The 18,869-nt window shown below is 43.4% G+C and overlaps 1 protein-coding gene across 3 annotated transcripts in view; it reads right to left on the bottom strand.

Annotated features, from left to right (window-relative positions):
- The window catches only part of unc5b (unc-5 netrin receptor B), a 47,265-nt gene that overhangs the window by 12,864 nt on the left and 15,532 nt on the right, over positions 1–18,869 (bottom strand). For all 3 annotated transcript variants that reach the window (XM_063875508.1, XM_063875509.1, XM_063875510.1), the window contains exons 2-5: positions 2,631–2,861; positions 2,222–2,365; positions 1,584–1,687; positions 412–592 (exon numbers count right to left, since the gene is read on the bottom strand). In XM_063875508.1, the coding sequence (XP_063731578.1) occupies positions 412–592; positions 1,584–1,687; positions 2,222–2,365; positions 2,631–2,861 (660 nt within the window). The remainder of the gene's footprint in view (positions 1–411; positions 593–1,583; positions 1,688–2,221; positions 2,366–2,630; positions 2,862–18,869) is intronic.

The following is an 18,869-nucleotide window of genomic DNA, read 5'->3' as shown; positions in this document are numbered from 1 at the left end:
AATTTAACCAGTTTTAAAAATTCTAACCAGGCTTAATATATGTGATGTAATCCGGTATATTTACATTATTAACTTTCATTTTTTCATTACCCCATTTATCCACTCCCAATCTGCCGACCACACTCACACAAGAGAGTATTTACTATTGATAGTTCAAACTAGTATGGTGGTATCTGAATCATATTTCATTTGAATGTTCTCCATTCTTTTACATAGAAGTACAAGATTCATTCAATAATTTAATCTTGGTGTATAGCTACTAAAACTTTTCTCATTCGTAGGCTCAATTTTATTACTAAAATACTGCATCACTGAACCAATCTGACAAGAAACACATGGAAGATTTTATGTTCTGTCATGATTCATAAACCCATATCATAAAATCTTCCCACAGATGTGTGCGCGTATTACCATAAACAATAAGAGTAGCCGTGCTGCTGCGTCTTTTGGCTACTACGTTGCGAGCCATGCAGGTGTAGTTGGCGGTGTCGGACAGTCTGGCCTGTTTGATGATCAGATCATGATCGATGGTGATCAGGAAATTGGAGTCTTGCGATGGATCTATAACGTCTTCGTTTTTCAGCCAGTCCACCTGTAAAGAGGCAGACACACAAATACACATCACTCAGAACTTTGTATCAAAATAAATATTCATACAAAGAGATGAAAATGGATGCAAATAAAAAAAGTAGCATAGCAGCCAACATTTCAACAAACAATAAAAGCGTCTGTACTCTCGACTCCAGCAATTGTGAATGAGGCATTGCTTTAATTGTTTTTGGAAGATATCTTTTCCAAAGAATCATTGTACAAATCAACAGGTGTGTATGCATAAACATGACTCAGCACATCACACACAGAGACATTCAGTAAACACTATAAACCTGCAGAGTATTGAGCCACCACACACAGCACAGTCAATATTTGATCATTTTGCTCAGGATACATTTAATTTGTGGCTTTTCTATCACTTTCATTATTTTATTCTTACTTGATCACTTCAAATGAGCTTTTACAGTTTTATTGTTCAGAACTTTTTATAACTTGTTATTTTGCCAGTATTAATAATACAATACAGCCTGAAGAACCTTAATGTTTACTGGAGTAATAAAATATACATTTATGAATTATTTGTTTTCTTTTTTGCATATACCACATGTATAATTGCACTGAGGTTTTATGAGAAAATTAAAACTGTTTGATAGATTGTTGTGCAGTCAAAGCAGCTTAATGTTTTAAGACACAAAGCAAATGTAAGCACAGCGTTTTGAGCTTTATTGCTTAAATAGCAGAGCATATTATCACTGATCGTTATGTTTGTCAGTGTGTTTTTTCTTGATGGTGCCATGTCGCTGGATAGATTTAAATCTCTCAAACTTTAGTGGCAAGCCCTTTGAATATTCTGCCTTGTATATAACGTTTATGTTGCTTTATAATTACATCTATATATATTAATATATATAATTATTATTTAGATCTCTGTTTTGCAGTCTCCGTCGAGATAAATATAAACGATCTTGAACCCTACAATATCAAAAACCAAAGAAGTAACCCCAAAAATGATAGAAGAGGGAGAGGTTTACCTCGGCAGCTGGCATGCCTTCAGGGGGGCGACATTGCAGCAGCACTTCCTGCTCGAGTCGCACCTCCCGCCCCAGCGGCTCCTGCTCAAAGTTCTTCCTCAGGTCTACAGGGGGCGACACAGATATAGCCAGCAGTGAGAGAAAGCTCCTGGTGACAGCAGTGACATACTGTGTGACAGTCAATGTCACTAACATAAACAAACAAACAAACAAACAGTCACACATCCACTAGTTAAAGCCCCCCCAAAGTTCCTGTCAATGTGTTGACTTTTCTTTCCCTTCATACCCTCATAAAGATGCACAGTGTCAATCACACGATGCCACCCATTAGCACGGGGGACTTAGATAGAGAGCTACGGCAACTTTATTTGCATATATTCTTAAGCTGACACATTTGACAGGCAAAAAGTCGGAAACATTTGCCCTTCTGCCATCTTCCTTCCACACACACACACACACACACACACACACACACACACACACACACACACACACACACACACACACACACACACACACACACACACACACACACACACACACACACACACACACACACACACACACACACACACACACACACACACACACACACACACACACACACACACACACACACACACAGCTTTGGTACTGACATGCAATGCGGACGTAGGCACGGTTGCTCTTGGTGGTGCCAGCTGAGCTCCAGGCCACACACTGGCACCAGTAGTCCTCCAACCCGAACAGCTCCTCCACCTGCGTCCTCGCCACCGAGATGTCCACCTCCCGCACCACCAGACCTGTGCAGGGGGAGAAAGTGAGAGGGAAAGTACAGAAAAAGCGAGAGTGAAGGAGAGAGGGAGAGAGATCAGTGGGGCATGTTTTTCACAGTGCATATAAATAATGCACTGGCTGCAAGCCCAATGCAGTTAACGTGCACATAAACTCCTATGGGAGCTAATGGATTATGCTGTTGGATATCATGTTTGTAATTGAGTATGATGTTTATGTTTGTGAAATATAAAGTGAACTACTTGTGTGTTGACAGTAAATAACTGTGTGTACCTGTGATCTGGTCCAGGCTTTCTCTGGTGACGTGATCGTTTTGATTGACCCATTCTCCGTTACATTTGAAGTAAATCTGGGTGGCTGGCGATGCCCGGCACCGCAGCTGGACCGGCCGGTTCTTCACAATGAAAGCGTCCTCTGGTTCAAGGAGGAATTCTGGGAGAGGCTCCGCCGGTGCAGACGGGAAGGAGTCAGGGAGAACCTCGGCATCGCTGTAGTCAGTGCTCTCTGCAAAAACACGAGGGAATCAAATCAATGGAAAGAGTTAAAGTCTCTGGAGGCGTACTCGAGCAAAGCAGCAAGACCCCATCATTATTTTCATGGCTGCTCTGTAGCTAATCCGGCACCCTGACCTCACTGTTGAAGAGGTAAGGAATAACTAAAGTGACAAATGTGTCCCTCTGGGATCAATAAGCTATCACACACCTGGAGGGAGAATACTGTATGTGTGTGTGACACCTTGTCTCAATCCAATCCATTTCAGAAAGACATTTAAGGTGTTGACAGTTGGCACTGTAAATGAAGGGGCACAGGAACATTTTTGCCTCCTTGTATTGCCAGCAATCTGGTCAATGCAGGCCTCCTGCTCTTGTGCCTGTGGAGGAGTCCATGCCTCTCAGCTGGGGAGGAGAGCGGCTGACCTTCCAACCAGGTCCTTTTGATCACACATTATCCCCTGACATTTCCGATGTGACACATTCCTCCTAGCAACACTGCTGAGAGCTTCTCCTCGCAGGAAGGACACGATATATCTGACCTCTATCTCCGACTTGTCTAAAAAAGATGGGTGGATCCCAGGCAGTATATCACTACTGTAATTTTATTGGCTATTTTATGAGTTTTTGTAGCAGTGGATAGATTTAGGTACTGCTAGGGGTATAATAAGCCACAATGCTTTTAGATACTGTGTAGGTCACCTATTACTGTACAACTCATTATCAACATATTTATGTGCTATGATCTGGTTATAACTGTACAAATATAGTTATTAGCACTGATACATTTTTCTAATGCTTCAATCATAAAGCATGTAATAATGACTTATAAAGGTTAAGCATAAAAGATTGCTCAGACATTTATTTTTCAAAGATCATAGTGAGTTTAACTACCATTTTGTAATGAATCATAATCTTTCTATAAGACATTAAGATCATTATTATAATGGTATTATAAGTGACTACAAGGGCTCATTGTTTGTTCAGTATATTACACAAATACAACTATGCAGTTTATTAAGATATGTTCGAGAAATGTTCACTTCTTTATGCAAAGTCTTAACATCCTTTACGATCAAACTATTATCATCACTTTCAGATTTTTTACATAAATTGTTAAAGGGCCTGACATCCCGATATAAACGTTGTTCTGCGCAGGAAAATAATCGGAATTCAATAAGTATTAAATGAAAAATTGGATTGAGTTTAGTGGATTGACAGGATCGGCTCCAGGCAGGAGATACCAAAAAGGTATGGGGATTTCCAGCCCACGGCAATCTCTCCCTTTTCACACACACACACACACACACACACACACACACCACACACACACACACACACACACACACACACACACACACACACACTTGCATGCAGGCAAAACACACAAACATGCAGGCATAGCTCATGGGCTTTTAATACACCGCAGTGTTACGTTGCTACAGTTTTAAGATCTCTTTTCTACATTCAGGCTATAAATTAAGAAGCGCAAGGTCAGATGCATCTACTTTTTCCACAATGAGGTCTGAGCAGACACATTTGCAACGTTCATTTCTCAAAATGTATCGAGCCTATCCTGATCAGTTATTCCACAACCAGGGAACAAGAGAAACTACTTACAAAGATACCATCTCCTATTTTGGGAAAGGGAGCGCTCCCCCATCCCCTAGACAAGACTGTCTGAGACATTACAGAAAACTAAGAGGAACACGGAGGGCATGAAGGAAGTGGAAAAGAGAGTTGTGGCGCGATTCAAACCAAACCCAGCAGGGATTCAAGAGGCTCCAGGAAAGACGGTACTTTCTGTTTCATATAAATGGAAGGTACCATCTTTTGACTTAAATCTCCTTCCCCACAAAAAGGCTGTCTGGAATAAAGAAGCTCAAGCAGCAGAGATCAGAGCCTGGCAGCACTGTGGCCACAGGACACACAGCAATCCAGGAGTGACCCGTCATCTTTAATCTGTCTCTGACTCTCTCCAGCCAAACACGTCCCCTAGAAAGACCTTCCTCCAACTATACTCACCTGTGACCACAAAATGAACCCTCACCACTCCCTGCTCTGCTCCATTTAAACCCCAGTAGTCTACAATTTACACAGAAAGGCTTCTTCTGTTGGTGATTTAGCTAAGTGTGATCACAAACACACAAAAATGATATTACTTGGACAAGGTCAAAGATCTCCACATCTACCAATCCAAGAAGACATATTCAACACAGATGACCAATTACAGGAAAAAAGGCCCAATCTGCTTGGGAAAAGGAATGGGCGTCCAAAGATGTCACAATCAAGCATTTAGTGTCAGACAGCACTCAACAGGTCCATGGCGGCAATCTCCAAAGGAAACAATGATTACCACTTAACATATCTAGGACCTGCCCCTGCTTGGCCTGTCTCCACATGTGAGGCATCACACAATGTGTGCTTGTGGAGAAGAGCAAACAATGGACACATCATTGAAGCTTCCATGGACTAAAAGAAGGGATTAACCACCCTCAAAAAGCAGACTTGGAGTCAAGATTTATTGCAGAATAAATATTTTAAATATATTAATTTCTCATAAGTATAGTAAAAACACAACCACCAATCAAAATGAGAGATATAAATTAAATAATGTTGTCATGCTCTGACCCCTTTCAACATTGACCAAATCTGCTCTTTAAGCAAATCTGTTTTCGGTGTACATGGTGTTTAACCAATATTAATCCCAGCAGCAGCTGCTGGATAACTCCATCTGAAACAGTGTTTGGCTTCCGTGTATAGTTATTGGTTGGGATTGTACTGCAGACACGATATTGGAACTTCAGCAAATATTAGTAATAGTACAAAATGTATTTAATAACAAAATCACACTTTATAATTGTGAAAACACATACAAACTAAATGTTCCGCAAACACAAATAGGTAAACACAACCAAATGTGGTTAATAAAAGTAAGCACACCAAGAAGTGACGCTTAACCGTGAACATGAAACACATTTATCGCTGTGCTTCGCTCAAAATTCTTTCTTCTCCTCACTTCCTCTGGCTCTCCTCTTCCTAAGCTGTCGCCTTCAGTATTTCAGACTTTGAATTCACTGTCAATAACCAATTGTGTTGCCCCTCACCCCCGCTCTTTCTCTTTGTCCGGCATTGATCGCTCTGTGTTCAAACATCGGCTGAAAAACACTGCCTGTCAATCCACAAGCCCGATGAAAGGGGGCACGGGGAGAGAGAGAGAGAGAGAGAGAGAGAGAGAGAGAGAGAGAGAGAGAGAGAGAGAGAGAGAGAGAGAGAGAGAGAGAGAGAGAGAGAGAGAGAGAGAGAGAAGAAGAAGAAGAAGAAGAAGAAGAAGAAGAAGAAGAAGAAGAAGAAGGCAAAGGAATAATGGCAGCAGAGACAGACAAACACAGAGAGACGGTGGTTCAGAGCGAGACAGAATGGGAAGAGAGCTCTGTGTATTTGGATAAACCCTTCTCTGTGTGTTCAGTGTGTGTGTGTGTGTTGAGGGCCTCTGCAGAGACGCACATTTTAATTAAAACACTTTTGGATGACAGAGGTAGGAGACAGACCGACAGCTTCTTTCTCTCCCCCTGTCTCTCCCCGGGATAATGGAGCAGCGGGTTTAAAGTGGAACCTGTGTTTTTGGGCCAGCATACAAACATCCATCAGAGCTCAGCAGCTGGCAATTTGTGCGGAATGGAGGAAGACAAGAACTCATCGTTGTGCAGCACAGCAAGTCTTTTATTACTCTAATGACAGACAGCAGACAGCTAGGAAGCAAACACAGGCTTCTGGGTATTCTTCGAAACACAATTGAAAGAACACACGCATGTAGACTCAGACGCCAGATGACAACCTATGCTTATACAGTAACTTCTCACCCCCTCTTATTCATGTATGCTGCATACAAATAGCGTAGCTGAAGGAGTCCCCTTCTTTGGTGGTGGAGGTCAGAGCTTCAGTACAGTGTAACCGAGAGTCGGAGTGACAGTGGTGAAGTGAGGCCACACTACAAGCCAGGCATGCGTGGGAGAGAAAGAGAGGGAATCTGGACAGAGGTGACAAGACATGAAGGCTGGCCGAAGACGGGTCAAGAGACTCTAATCGACAAGTGGAGAGGAAAGGACCAACGGAGCGCACACAAACACACAACACTTCACTGCTATTATAACTGGCGAGGAAAATGAATCATAGAAAATGTCTGTCTTTGTCTCAGTCAGACTGGGGAACTGTCTCTGTTATTCTTTCTGCCCTGTGTCTTTTTCTCCACCCTCTCTTTTTATTCGCCTCTCATTCTCTCACACACACACACACACATTACACAACTGTAATTTTCTTAGCCCTATAGCGCCTCTAGCCAAAGAGGAATCTAAAGCATCTGTACTTTATCATTACCTTTACAGTCAGTTAGTCATTACTGTCCCCTCCAGTGCCATCACTATCGCAAAACTGCACTCAGAAGTGGGGGGAAAAAAGAGCAAGAGAGAATTGGAAGGAAGAATACTTTGAAGAAACTAAACAATGAGAAAGGAACTATAAAAACATGGGGTCAGGTTTTTTTCTTAGGCTTCAAAATCAAACAAACAAAAGCACAGCATCCCACCTCCGCCCTCCCCCCTTTGCAGATTGGAGTCTGACTTGGGAGTGCTTTTATTCTGGCCCTCCCCTGACTTCAGTCCTCCTTCCCTCCTGCCTGCCGGATTCAAAGCACTTTGTGAAGCTCCACCAGACTTCAAATGACATCCTACAGCGATAAACACAAACACACACGCATAGAGAGAACCATAGCCCGCAGCCATGAAGCTCAAGCGGTTCACTGAGCCCACTAAGGACAAACAGCTGTGAGGACAGACAGTCCAATATGACAACACTGCAGGTGACAGAGGAAACAAGGCCAATAAATAGAGTGATCAGCATCCATTATGTAGCATTGACAGTGCTGAGCAGATTCATCATCCTCGCCAGATCTACCTCATTATCATCATTCTTGCGATGAAGCCCTAGGGTAGGGTCGTGCACGGCAGGTCGAAAGAGACATAGATCGATCGAGGGACAGTCTCTCCTTGCTTTCCTTAAAGGACAATTACATTGAGTGATTGATATTCAGACAGACCTCATCTTCAGCCTGAAAAAAACTGGCTACAGGGGGGAAAGAGAGGGATTCAGCAGCAAGGAAAAAAGATTAGGTGAAGAGGCTGAGAAAAAAGCAAGTGTCAAGACTGGGATGAAGAGTTTGATGGAAAATCAGCAGACGTGTTAGCGGGACATGTTTGTGTGTTGGCATCAGGCAGGGCATGAGACAATATGAGTGCAGGATGGAGCGACACAGCATCACTTCTCACATCAACAATGGCAGAAGAGGTGTGAGGAGCCACGCAGTTCACCCATCTGACTGAACACACACACTCACACACACACTCGAACAAACACTTAGGGTGTATAAAACCCTTTCGAGCACAGGCAGGGGGGTAAAATTGGTCATCTTTTAATGGAAAACGCCGTGGACTCACCAGTGACTAACAGACACGCCGTTATTTTCATTTCATCATGATAGCTGTGAGGCAACAGGAGGCAGGAAGCCGAATTTGACATCCTGCTAATAGCGACACAGATCCAACTCGGTGTGCTCTCTACTAAAGCCTTTGACACGTTGGTCTTGAAAGTAGTTTGGATATTTTGAAACCGGCACCAAGATGTGCACCTGCGGCGGCTCCACATGCCTCTGCAGCCTGTTTCTTTGTACTCACCATGGTGACTCTCTAACTAACAGACTGCATGTCTCACAAAGGCGAGCGCACACATTCCTCCTCTGGTTCTCCTTGATTCTTTCTTACCTCCTTTTTCCGCCTCTAGCCCTTATAGTTTTCCCCTTCTAACAAGTAGAATGACACGTTTTTGTCAACCTTTTGGACGGATACAAAAAGTTCTGATGTTAAAGAATATGTTGCATTTTGCCAAGTCAGATAAAAAAAACAATGTTAATATCATCTTTGTGTGCTTTGTAGCCCACAGCAACAGGTCCAAGGTGTGTAAGGCAAAACTGGAAACAAGACAAAATAGCTAGGCTTCGTCAAAACACTGACATTGAACAGTTTTTTTCTAGCAACATCCTTGAGAAAATCCTTCATAGTGGAATTTCTAAATTTTTCTAATTAAATCAGCAAATGGTAGGGCTCTACAGATGAATAAACAGGGTCAACACCACAGACAGTAAATGAGAAGTAGACGGTGTCACGATGATGTCTCCCGTTGGTTTGTAGACTATCGTTTTGGAGCCTCGATACTTTTCTGTTTTCTAACCATAAAACACAAGAAGATGCAAAGTAAAAACCAAGTTGAAACAGGTGATTGAGACCATAACATTATAAGGAAAATGTATACTGAGGTAATAAATTAAGTTTGGTTGGGGATATTTTGTCATTAATTTCTATACAATCAGGCTTCTTTTTGCAACCTGTCTGCTCCTTCTGGAAATGAGAGAATACCATATGCTTAATCTGCATAAATTCTTCTAAACCATATAGCATATAGCATTTGTATATATATATATATAAAAACAGTCTATGGTTAAAAATACATACACTGATTGAGTGTGGCCAATGTGGCTAACACATCCTGGACCCTACTGCTGAAATTGTTTGCTTCCCAATATTAACTTTGGACACAACAGTAAACCCACATATGTTTGAGTAGCTTTTCTATTCTTTCCGTATGACCAAAAAAAACAAACAATTCTAGCCAATATTGTCGCCTAACAATCACTAAATTAAAATTATTGTTACGGGAGCTTGTGAGCTGCAATTTGTTGGAGGTTGATCATTGCAATGGAAATTTCACACCTTTGATTGGCTCCAACATGCGAGAAAGGGTGTCTGCAAAGCCGCTATATCTGTGCAGTGTGAATCCTCCTCTCTCTCTCTGTCACATACGAGGGGTGAGCATATAATTGATTATGCAGGGCGTGTACTGGGGTAGATGCAAGTGAGTAAAAAAAGATGGAATCTGTGTGAGCTAGAGCAGGAAAGAGGAAACGAAAAAGTTGAGGGTTTATATGTGAGAGTGAGAAAGAGAGAAAGAGGGAGGGAGGGAGGTGACAGGAGGCTGGAAAGCAGATTGGCAGAGTGAGAAGGCCGAACGGGAGATGGAGATGCAAAGTGACAGAAATGCATCGCTTGTCCATCCAACATGTCCGGGTGGCAGGAGGAGAGAGCAAGCCTGAGGACATGAACACACACACACACACACACACACACACACACACACACACACACACACACACACACACACACACACACACACACACACACACACACACACACACACACACACACACACACACACACACACACACACACACACACACACACACACACATAAAGGCTTGCAAGACCACATTTACAGAGCTGCTTGTAAATAGTGTTATCCCCCACTCTTAGTGGCAAGGTGTGTTGCCCTTCAACCCTCTAATTGCTAATGAAGTGTGACCTGACATTTTTCAAACAGACTCACCTTCTGTCTCCTTTTTACCCATAAGCACCTGGTAGTTGGTTATAATGACACTTAATCAGTTGGAGTTGTTGGAGGGTTAGCCAAATTGCCAAGGGGGATACACACATACACACACACACACACACACACACACACACACACACACACACACACACACACACACACACACACACACACACACATTATCTAACTGCATGGTTCCAGACAGTAAATACGGCGCAATGAGAGGATGACAGTCAGCAGTGTTTTTTTACTGATAACTGGGTGAATACCGCAGAATGTTTTTCACATCGACCCACACTACATCCATACTGTATGTGTGAGAGGTAGCAGGGGCGTGTTTGTAAAAAACTATGGATTAAATGTGCCAACTGTGTATGCAAGGGACGGCCTACTCTAAGTGAGCTTCTGTGACTGTGTTTTGGAGTGTGTGGGTGAGTGTGACTGCGAGAGTGGGAGCGCTAAGAGGATTTGCGCTTGTGTTGTTGCTGTGATCCCAACGCTGCTACTGGAGCATTTGAACAATATTTTGCAAGATAGACAGAGGGGTTGGGGGGGGGGGGCGAGCCCACATGGTGGCTGAAAGTGTGCTCTATCACAACTAGGGGGCGCCACCAACACCCCAGGAGCTCATTCATCATAGCCCATCAAGAAGTGGCCCTGCAATGTTTGTGTGTGCCCCGACGGCCACCTACTGCATGGGAAAACAGGCGTACACAAGCTGCACTATCAATCACTATCAGAGGAGAGACAGAGGGGTGAGGAGACAGGGAGAGAGGGAGGGAGAGACAGAGTGGGTGAGACTATGTTGTTCTCCTATTATCCTCTCGAAATTACAGACCAATGTCACAACTATTACTTGGAGGTCAAACTCATATGGTAGAATGAGTTTGTGTGTGTGTGGGTGTATGTGTGTGTGTCTGTGTCTGTGTCTGTGTCTGTGTGTGTGTGTGTGTGTGTGTGTGTGTGTGTGTGTGTGTGTGTGTGTGTGTGTGTGTGTGTGTGTGTAGACATAACTGCATGTGTTGAGTGTGAGGCGCCACAGCACGTCTGCTCCACCACTGTGCAACTGCTTGATGAGAGTTGCGCAAATCTACCCAGAGTGGCTAGTTGCCATGGTGGGTATTCACATGGAGCTGGCTCCTCTAGAGGTCTGTACTCTACACAACCATTAACGATGGTGCACACACTGCAGCTACACACACACACACACACACAGACACACATGTTTTGTCTGTAGTCTGTCTTTCTTTTGCCACCTCACTTCCTCCATTTGGAAGTTTTGGAGACAATCTGTCCTTCTCTGTCACCAATTGTCTCGCAGCAAATGTGTGTGTGTGTGTGTGTGTGTGTGTGTGTGTGTGTGTGTGTGTGTGTGTGTGTGTGTGTGTGTGTGTGTGTGTGTGTGTGTGTGTGTGTGTGTGTGTGTGTGTGTGTGTGCACTCACATCTATGTAGTGTATAGGTGAGCAGTACAGTGGGATGAGTGTTTGGAAGCCGGGGCCATTTAAATGGCAGTAATTACATGAGAAGATGAGCTGCATTCCTTCCTGAGGGCAGGCTGATTACAGGCCTCTCCTCTCTGGGCCCCTGTAATTACCCACTCTACCCTGCACCCCCCCCCCCCTTCACCCTCCATCCCACTGTACTTGTATAGGCTCTGTCTCCCCCCCTGCTCCTGTCCTCTGATCCACCTCTCTCCCAACTTCTGCAGCACTCCACCTCCCTGTCCCCTCACCAGGTCACTCTTCTGTCCTCTCTCATTGCTCCTCCAACTGATTGCCACACACACACACACACACACACACACACACACACACACACACACACACACACACACACACACACACACACACACACACACACACACACACACACACACACACACACACTAAGAGACAACTAAGAGGACAACGAGCAGATATGGCATCATGCATATATTGATGCCTAAAGATCTATAATTGAGGTTTAAATTGTATAGAGAATATTATAGTTACATTTCTAAACAAGGCACGATTATGCACATATACTTCATATCAAAAGATATATTGGTCAATTCATAATGACCACTAATACTACCTTTACTGGTATCACTAATTAAGGCGTATTTCTGTGTTTATGTTTTTGTCAATATGACTGGATGGGTGGGAAGTTGTTGTCAAATGCCAGTCAATCCTGATGGCCACTCCTCGAGACAAGACTTGACAGCTCCTGCCTTATAGGCAAATCACTGCTCATTCTCACCCCACTTTTTGTTTCACACACGCACACGCACGCACACGCACACGCACACGCACACGCACACGCACACACACACACACACACACACACACACACACACACACACACACACACACACACACACACACAAAGTAAGGGTGGGGTTGACCTCACACATAAACAAACCTCAACAAAACCAGTAAGTCAACCATAGTCAGGGATTCCGGTAAGACAGGAGACATACAGACAGTCAAATTACACGTCCTTCACTAAAACACCGACAATTGTTGCAATCGACCAACAGTCTCAGGCTCTACTACCCTCTCATTTGATTTCAAGCACATATTCAGCATGGGACTAATTTACAGTTGGCTCCTTTATATGTTTATATAGTTCATACTAGTTCTTCTTATAATCGTTTCGGTGTCAGCTCTCCAACCATTAAGCATTCGCCAAAGTATTTACACAAGGCACAAATCTGCTCTTATGTAGTGTTTAGGGTGCGTTAACTTTTCAAATAATGAATCACAACTACACAGCTCCATTTTCTGACAATGTACAATTCCTCATTCAATACACCCGGGTTCAGAGGAGATTTAGATGTTCAGTGAATTTGAAGTTGACTATTTTTTTTGTCTTACCAGTAAAGAGAATACAAAAGAGAAATTGAATGTAGCTGTTTCCGATCCGACATCGTGTAGAATTGTCACGTGGAAATATGTAAAGTCGAGAGGCATGAACTGTGACTGTGAGAATAGACGGCAAAACGCTTCACAACATATGCGTGTTTTATTATTTGATATGAAAACTCAGCTGCCCGGAGACAGGAAGAGGGCCGAATCAAACTTCCTGTACAAATCACATTCGACACCCTGAGCAGGTGATAATGAAGAGAGAGAGAGAGAGAGAGAGAGAGAGAGGAGAGAGTTGGGGGGGGGGGGGGGGTTAGAAAGCAGAGAACAAAACATCATGGGAGGGAAGATGGATGGATAAAAAATGAAAAGTCTGGATCTCTTCCAGCATTATGAAGACAGAGAACAGGAAGAAGGTAGACAGAAATAGAGGTAGTCAGGGAGATACTTTTTGGGAATGGACTAAAACACGGCAGGGATGGAGGGGTAAGTACAGTTAACCTGGCTGATGATGGAGGGAGAGGGTAAGGAGGGAGGAGATTAATGACAAGGCTATAGCCATGCTAGATGGGAAGGAAGGAAGGAGGCAGGATATGTGGATGGAAGGGGACATGGAGGGACACAGAAACACTCCCTGGGTGCAGATCAAGAGCAACTCTTGATTGGTCCGAGTGTGTGTGCATACTGTGGGCATTGGCTATGGTTGCCACGACTGCCAGTGCTATTAGAAATGCCTGCTGGTGTAATGTGTTGTGACAGGGGCTGGTTCTTGTGACTAACTGCTTTGGCAGGAGGGCTCCTCTGTCATGCTAATGAACAGATGAGGAGATGAGCCGCATTGACAGCGGATCGACGGGCCACGCACATGACGAGCGATACAAGTCATCCCCAGAAACAGAGGGTTGGACGACATATGAAGACAAGAGAAGACCTCCATGTCATAAATGCGTACAGAGCATGGCACACCAACACCAGACATCCTCACTCACAAATAACTAGTTACCAAGTCATTGTGACAGAGATGAGGATACACAGATAAACAAAGTGAAAAGAAAAAAAACAACACCACATGTGCCTGGTTCACACTCCACACAAACACAGCGGGGTTGGCGTCACTCTGTTCCTTCATTGCGTCCCCTTGCATCAGAGAAATCCCTAGACAAGCAGTGCACAACAAGCAACATGCTCTAGGCTAGCTTCTGTGTGTGTCTTGTGTGTATATGTGTGATAGAAAGATGGTTTGTGAGCTTTCTAAATTGGACAAATAGAATAGCAAAATATAGAGCTCATTGTATGTCTGCAATGATGCAAGTGCATTAATATTCCAAAAACACCCGACAAGCAGAAACATTTTCGAAAAATGACTTATTTTGGATAACCAAAGATTAAATATTGAATAATTGCTTGAATGACAGGGATTATTTAAAAGCCAGTGATTTAAAAAAGATATTTTAAAATAAAAATGAGAAAGGTAGGGATAGAAAATAGACAGATGGCAAGGGGAGACAGAGGTAGACAAGGAAGAGAAAAGATTAGGGCACTAATAGGCAGAAAATCCATGTTGGAGGAGATAGATGACTGGAAGTGATTTGGCGATAGCAGAGTAGGACAAATGGAGAGGTAGAACATGGAGGTGAGATTGAATCTCCTCGCCCCGCAGAATGTCGGGATCTTGTAAGCAACAGGAGTCCTTTGCTGAAGCTAATGGTTGTTTTATCCTTTTGATCTTTTTCTCCCACTCCCCTTTTACCTCGCTTTATCATTCTCTCAAAATAAATTTCCCTCCGCTCCCTGCCTCAACTCGGACACACTTGCTAAAATCAGGTCAGAGTTTGAATAAAGGTTTCCCATCCAAACGTCTTGTTTCAGTCAACCAGACCTGATCCATGCCAGGGGAATCCAGAACTGGATTCCCCTGGCATATTTATTAAAATATGTTAAGTCACTTTTGCTCACATTTTCAAAAACAACAGTTCTTTTTGCATTTTCCTCATAGTTATTGAGGTACTTTGTGTGTTTTTTTTTTAATTCAGCAGCAAGGAAGGGAAAAAATCGAAACCCAGATAAAGTAAAACTTCAGAGGGAAATGTGCAGTGGAAGATATGAAGGGGAAAACACACCATGCTGTTTGACTGCCAGGTAATCTCAGTGCAGTGCAGAACCAAAACAGAAATATCTAATATCTAAAGCACAAGTATCCTGCAGACTATCAGTTTAGGCCAGGCCAACTTTTCCATATCTGGCAATCTCAGCTGCAAAGAGATTGCGAAACAGTGAGAACTGATAACTCTGCATTGCACAAAGAGACTGGTAGCTTGCTGCAAATGTATCGAAAGCCAGGACGGCCGGTGTGCATCTCCGCTCCGCTCTTTGGAAGTAAATCTTGTTATGTTTTAGGTCAAATGTTGGTTTATTTCTCCTGTGTGATGAGTCAGCACTCACGCATCAATCATTCATGAGGCTTTGGTTTCTGCCTGATGTCAAAGATTTTCCGTTTCTCGTCAACAATGCTTCAGGAACATGTCCTTGACCCAGGGATCAGGATAGTGACTGGGCTTCAACGGAAACAGAGGACACCCAAGAGCCTCGGGCCGCGGCCAATATGACTGGACTGGCAGGAATGTCCGTGATGTAGAGTAGAGATGAAGAGAGCATGACGAAAATCCCCTCAGCATATCATAAAATAAAAAAAGAGGAGGCAGTGAATGAGGGAGAAAACATGCTTGTGAATAAACTGAAACAGGGGGAGATGGATGGATGGATGGAGAGTCAGAGTGTCACCCGCTAGACGCCCAGGGCCAACACAGACTGATGGTGACACTGAGTGGCCGGAGTGTGTGACACTGTGACAATAATGTTGAGAGACTCTTTCCTCTTTCCCGATCTCTCTCTGGTTTCTTCTCCTCCTTTCTCACATTCCTCCTTCTCTCTCTCTCTCTCTCTCTCTCTCTCTCTCCCCCCCACACCCCCCCACCCGCAGCGGGCTGGTGCTTTGATCCACACCCTGACCGTGCATCTTCCTGTAGCCTGACTCAAATTGCATCTGCTAGAAAAGTCTTGTGATCCCTTCAACTCAACTCATGTAGTGAGCAATAGACGTTGGTAAAGAGTCAAAAAAGTTTTTCTGTCAGCAAAAGAAAATGTGAGATATTGTAAAAAAACTGAAAAAGTTTCAGTGTGAAGCTTCGTGTGCTTGCGGTAAAATGAAAGTTAAATGGCAGAGATACCTTCATGGTTTGAGTACAATTCCAGGAACAGAACACATTAACATGTATTTAACAGAAACAGTCTTTAGCCTCGCTGAAGATGTACGTTCCCAGTCTTTGAATAGCTCAACAGCGTTTAGGCATTTTTAAATTAGCACTTGAAAGAAAGGACATCTGTAGGGAAATGTCATTAGCCCTGCAGGTATTTGTTCATAAATACAAGTACGGGATAAATAGAACATTTAACTCAAGGATGGCTGTGAATGAAAAGTCAGGGGATAACCAAAGTTATTAAAATCCGTCCTAAGGGGTTATGAATGTGAAGAGGGTTACTGAATAAAAGTGAAGATGTTGTGAAATTGATGCCTTTTTTCCATACATGTTTTTCTGCTCCTATTTAGTTTTTATAACATGGTACATTTAAATGATATAATTGGTCATATTTCGAGTCATTTCTCTGGATTGCCAGGGGACAGTAGGGCATTAACCCTCTGTAACGCATGCTACTGGTCATGGCCTCCAGAAAGTCTCACAACCTAAGCTAACCCACGGTCACGACCCCTCCTCCCTTTCTAATAGCATTCATTTGTGTTTACTCTACACATTTTATCTGACCTGTGCACTTGTGTATGTTTTTATTCTGATCCTTGACGTGTGTGGCCCGGCTCTCAGTGCTCTCCCTCTCTCTCTCTCTCTCTTTCTCTCTCCATGCCATGGCAGCAGTGCTGGTTAAGAGGTTTGTGTATCCCATTAGGATGATGAAGAGGCCTTTCATCAGTACACTCCCTCCGGCCAGGCACTGACAGGAGCTTTACCTCGACAAGCTTCTCAAACACACCGCTCGACATGAGACAGCACCCAGCAAAGAGGTCTGCAGGGGGTACACGTACTCACTGACAAACTCACACACACACACACACACACACACACACACACACACACACACACACACACACACACACACACACACACACACACACACACACACACACACACACACACACACACACACACACACACACACACACACACACACACACACACACACACACACACAGAAACAAAAGGGAAGAGTGAGTCGTTTTATGGCTATTTTTTTACTTTAATCTTATATTATTTTTTTTACATAGCCATTTACTTCAGCATACAAGGATGGGACATAAGAGGAGGCTGGAGAGGAAGAAAAGTCTTGACTAATTCTGACTCAGTACTGATCTATTTTTAATCAGTGCCACACGAGGACTAATAGTGTAAAGGTCCGTGCAGGGCTCTGTCCAGATGGGCAAAGTCATTTTTCAGGATAAGGATAGCAAGAGGAGGAAGACAGAATGTGAGGACAGAAGGAGAAAAAGGAGACAGGAATAGATAGGGAGAAGACAAAGACGGAGAGAGAGAGTACAAGCGAGAGAGGAAAAGAGGGAGTTAGGGAGACAGAGATTGATAAAGAACGAGCGCGAGAGAGAGAAGCCACAGGAGCAAAGATGACCTGAATTCATAGGACCAGTATTGATTATTGAGGATGAGAAGTCAAGGAAAGAGCTGTGCTCCGAGACTAGATAAATGAACTCACATGCAAAGACCTGGGAAGACAGAACTGGGTGAAAGTAATAAACAAAATGTACGCACCCAGAATCTAACTATTGTAGATGCTTTGCCATAAATGTGACAAGGTGGAAGCAAGTGAGCGGCTTAATCCATTGCTTTGATGGATAATACAGGCTGAGGGTAACCAAAAAAGTCTAACAGGTAGGGACTGTTCGTGTGTTCGCTGGATCCACACAAACAGCATTAACAAGGGCACCAATGCAACATATGGGACACTCTATGATCTGATTAGATTTTGTGTGGGATTTCCTGGGGCAATCTATGGAATGTGTATGGACGACACAGAGGGGTTTGGAACCGCACACACACACACACAAGCGTACCAACAACACATCTCCCCATTGCAGTCTGGATTATTCTGCTTTGCGTAGATTAACTCTGTATAATCGCTTTGAGAATTCTGAGCTCAAAGCACTGACGCCAGCCAAAGATGCACCGTCAAAGTCTCATAGTACACTAAAGTGAAACACAGGTAGCATATAAACTCTTGCCAAACAGTACGCTCTACCCAGCTCCACATTCATCTGTTATTTATGATGAGAGGTGGATACTTTTATCCAAAGCGACTTACAGTACCAGAGAGAATGCTTCTACTTGTTTCAAAAAAGGCAAACACAATAGTTGCTTTTAAAAAGTTTAAAGGCCAGAAGTTGTGGAGCTGCATATATAGTGCAAGTAGTCAGTAAATCACCATAATGACCAACTCCTTTGTGGTCTATACAGGAGCCTACTTAAATAGATTCCCACATTATACATGCATTGACTGATTTAGTTTGGTCATTTGGGGGTGGTGAATGGCTGTAAACATGGAACTCTCACATATTTGCTATATTTCACTTAAATAATGTCTATTGTCTGGATTTGGCTC

Source organism: Eleginops maclovinus, chromosome 22 (genome assembly GCF_036324505.1).
Source record: "Eleginops maclovinus isolate JMC-PN-2008 ecotype Puerto Natales chromosome 22, JC_Emac_rtc_rv5, whole genome shotgun sequence".
Taxonomy (NCBI): Eukaryota; Metazoa; Chordata; class Actinopteri; order Perciformes; family Eleginopidae; genus Eleginops; species Eleginops maclovinus.
The sequence above is the reverse complement of the archived record's forward strand: the minus strand, read 5'-3'. Positions and strand labels throughout refer to the sequence as shown.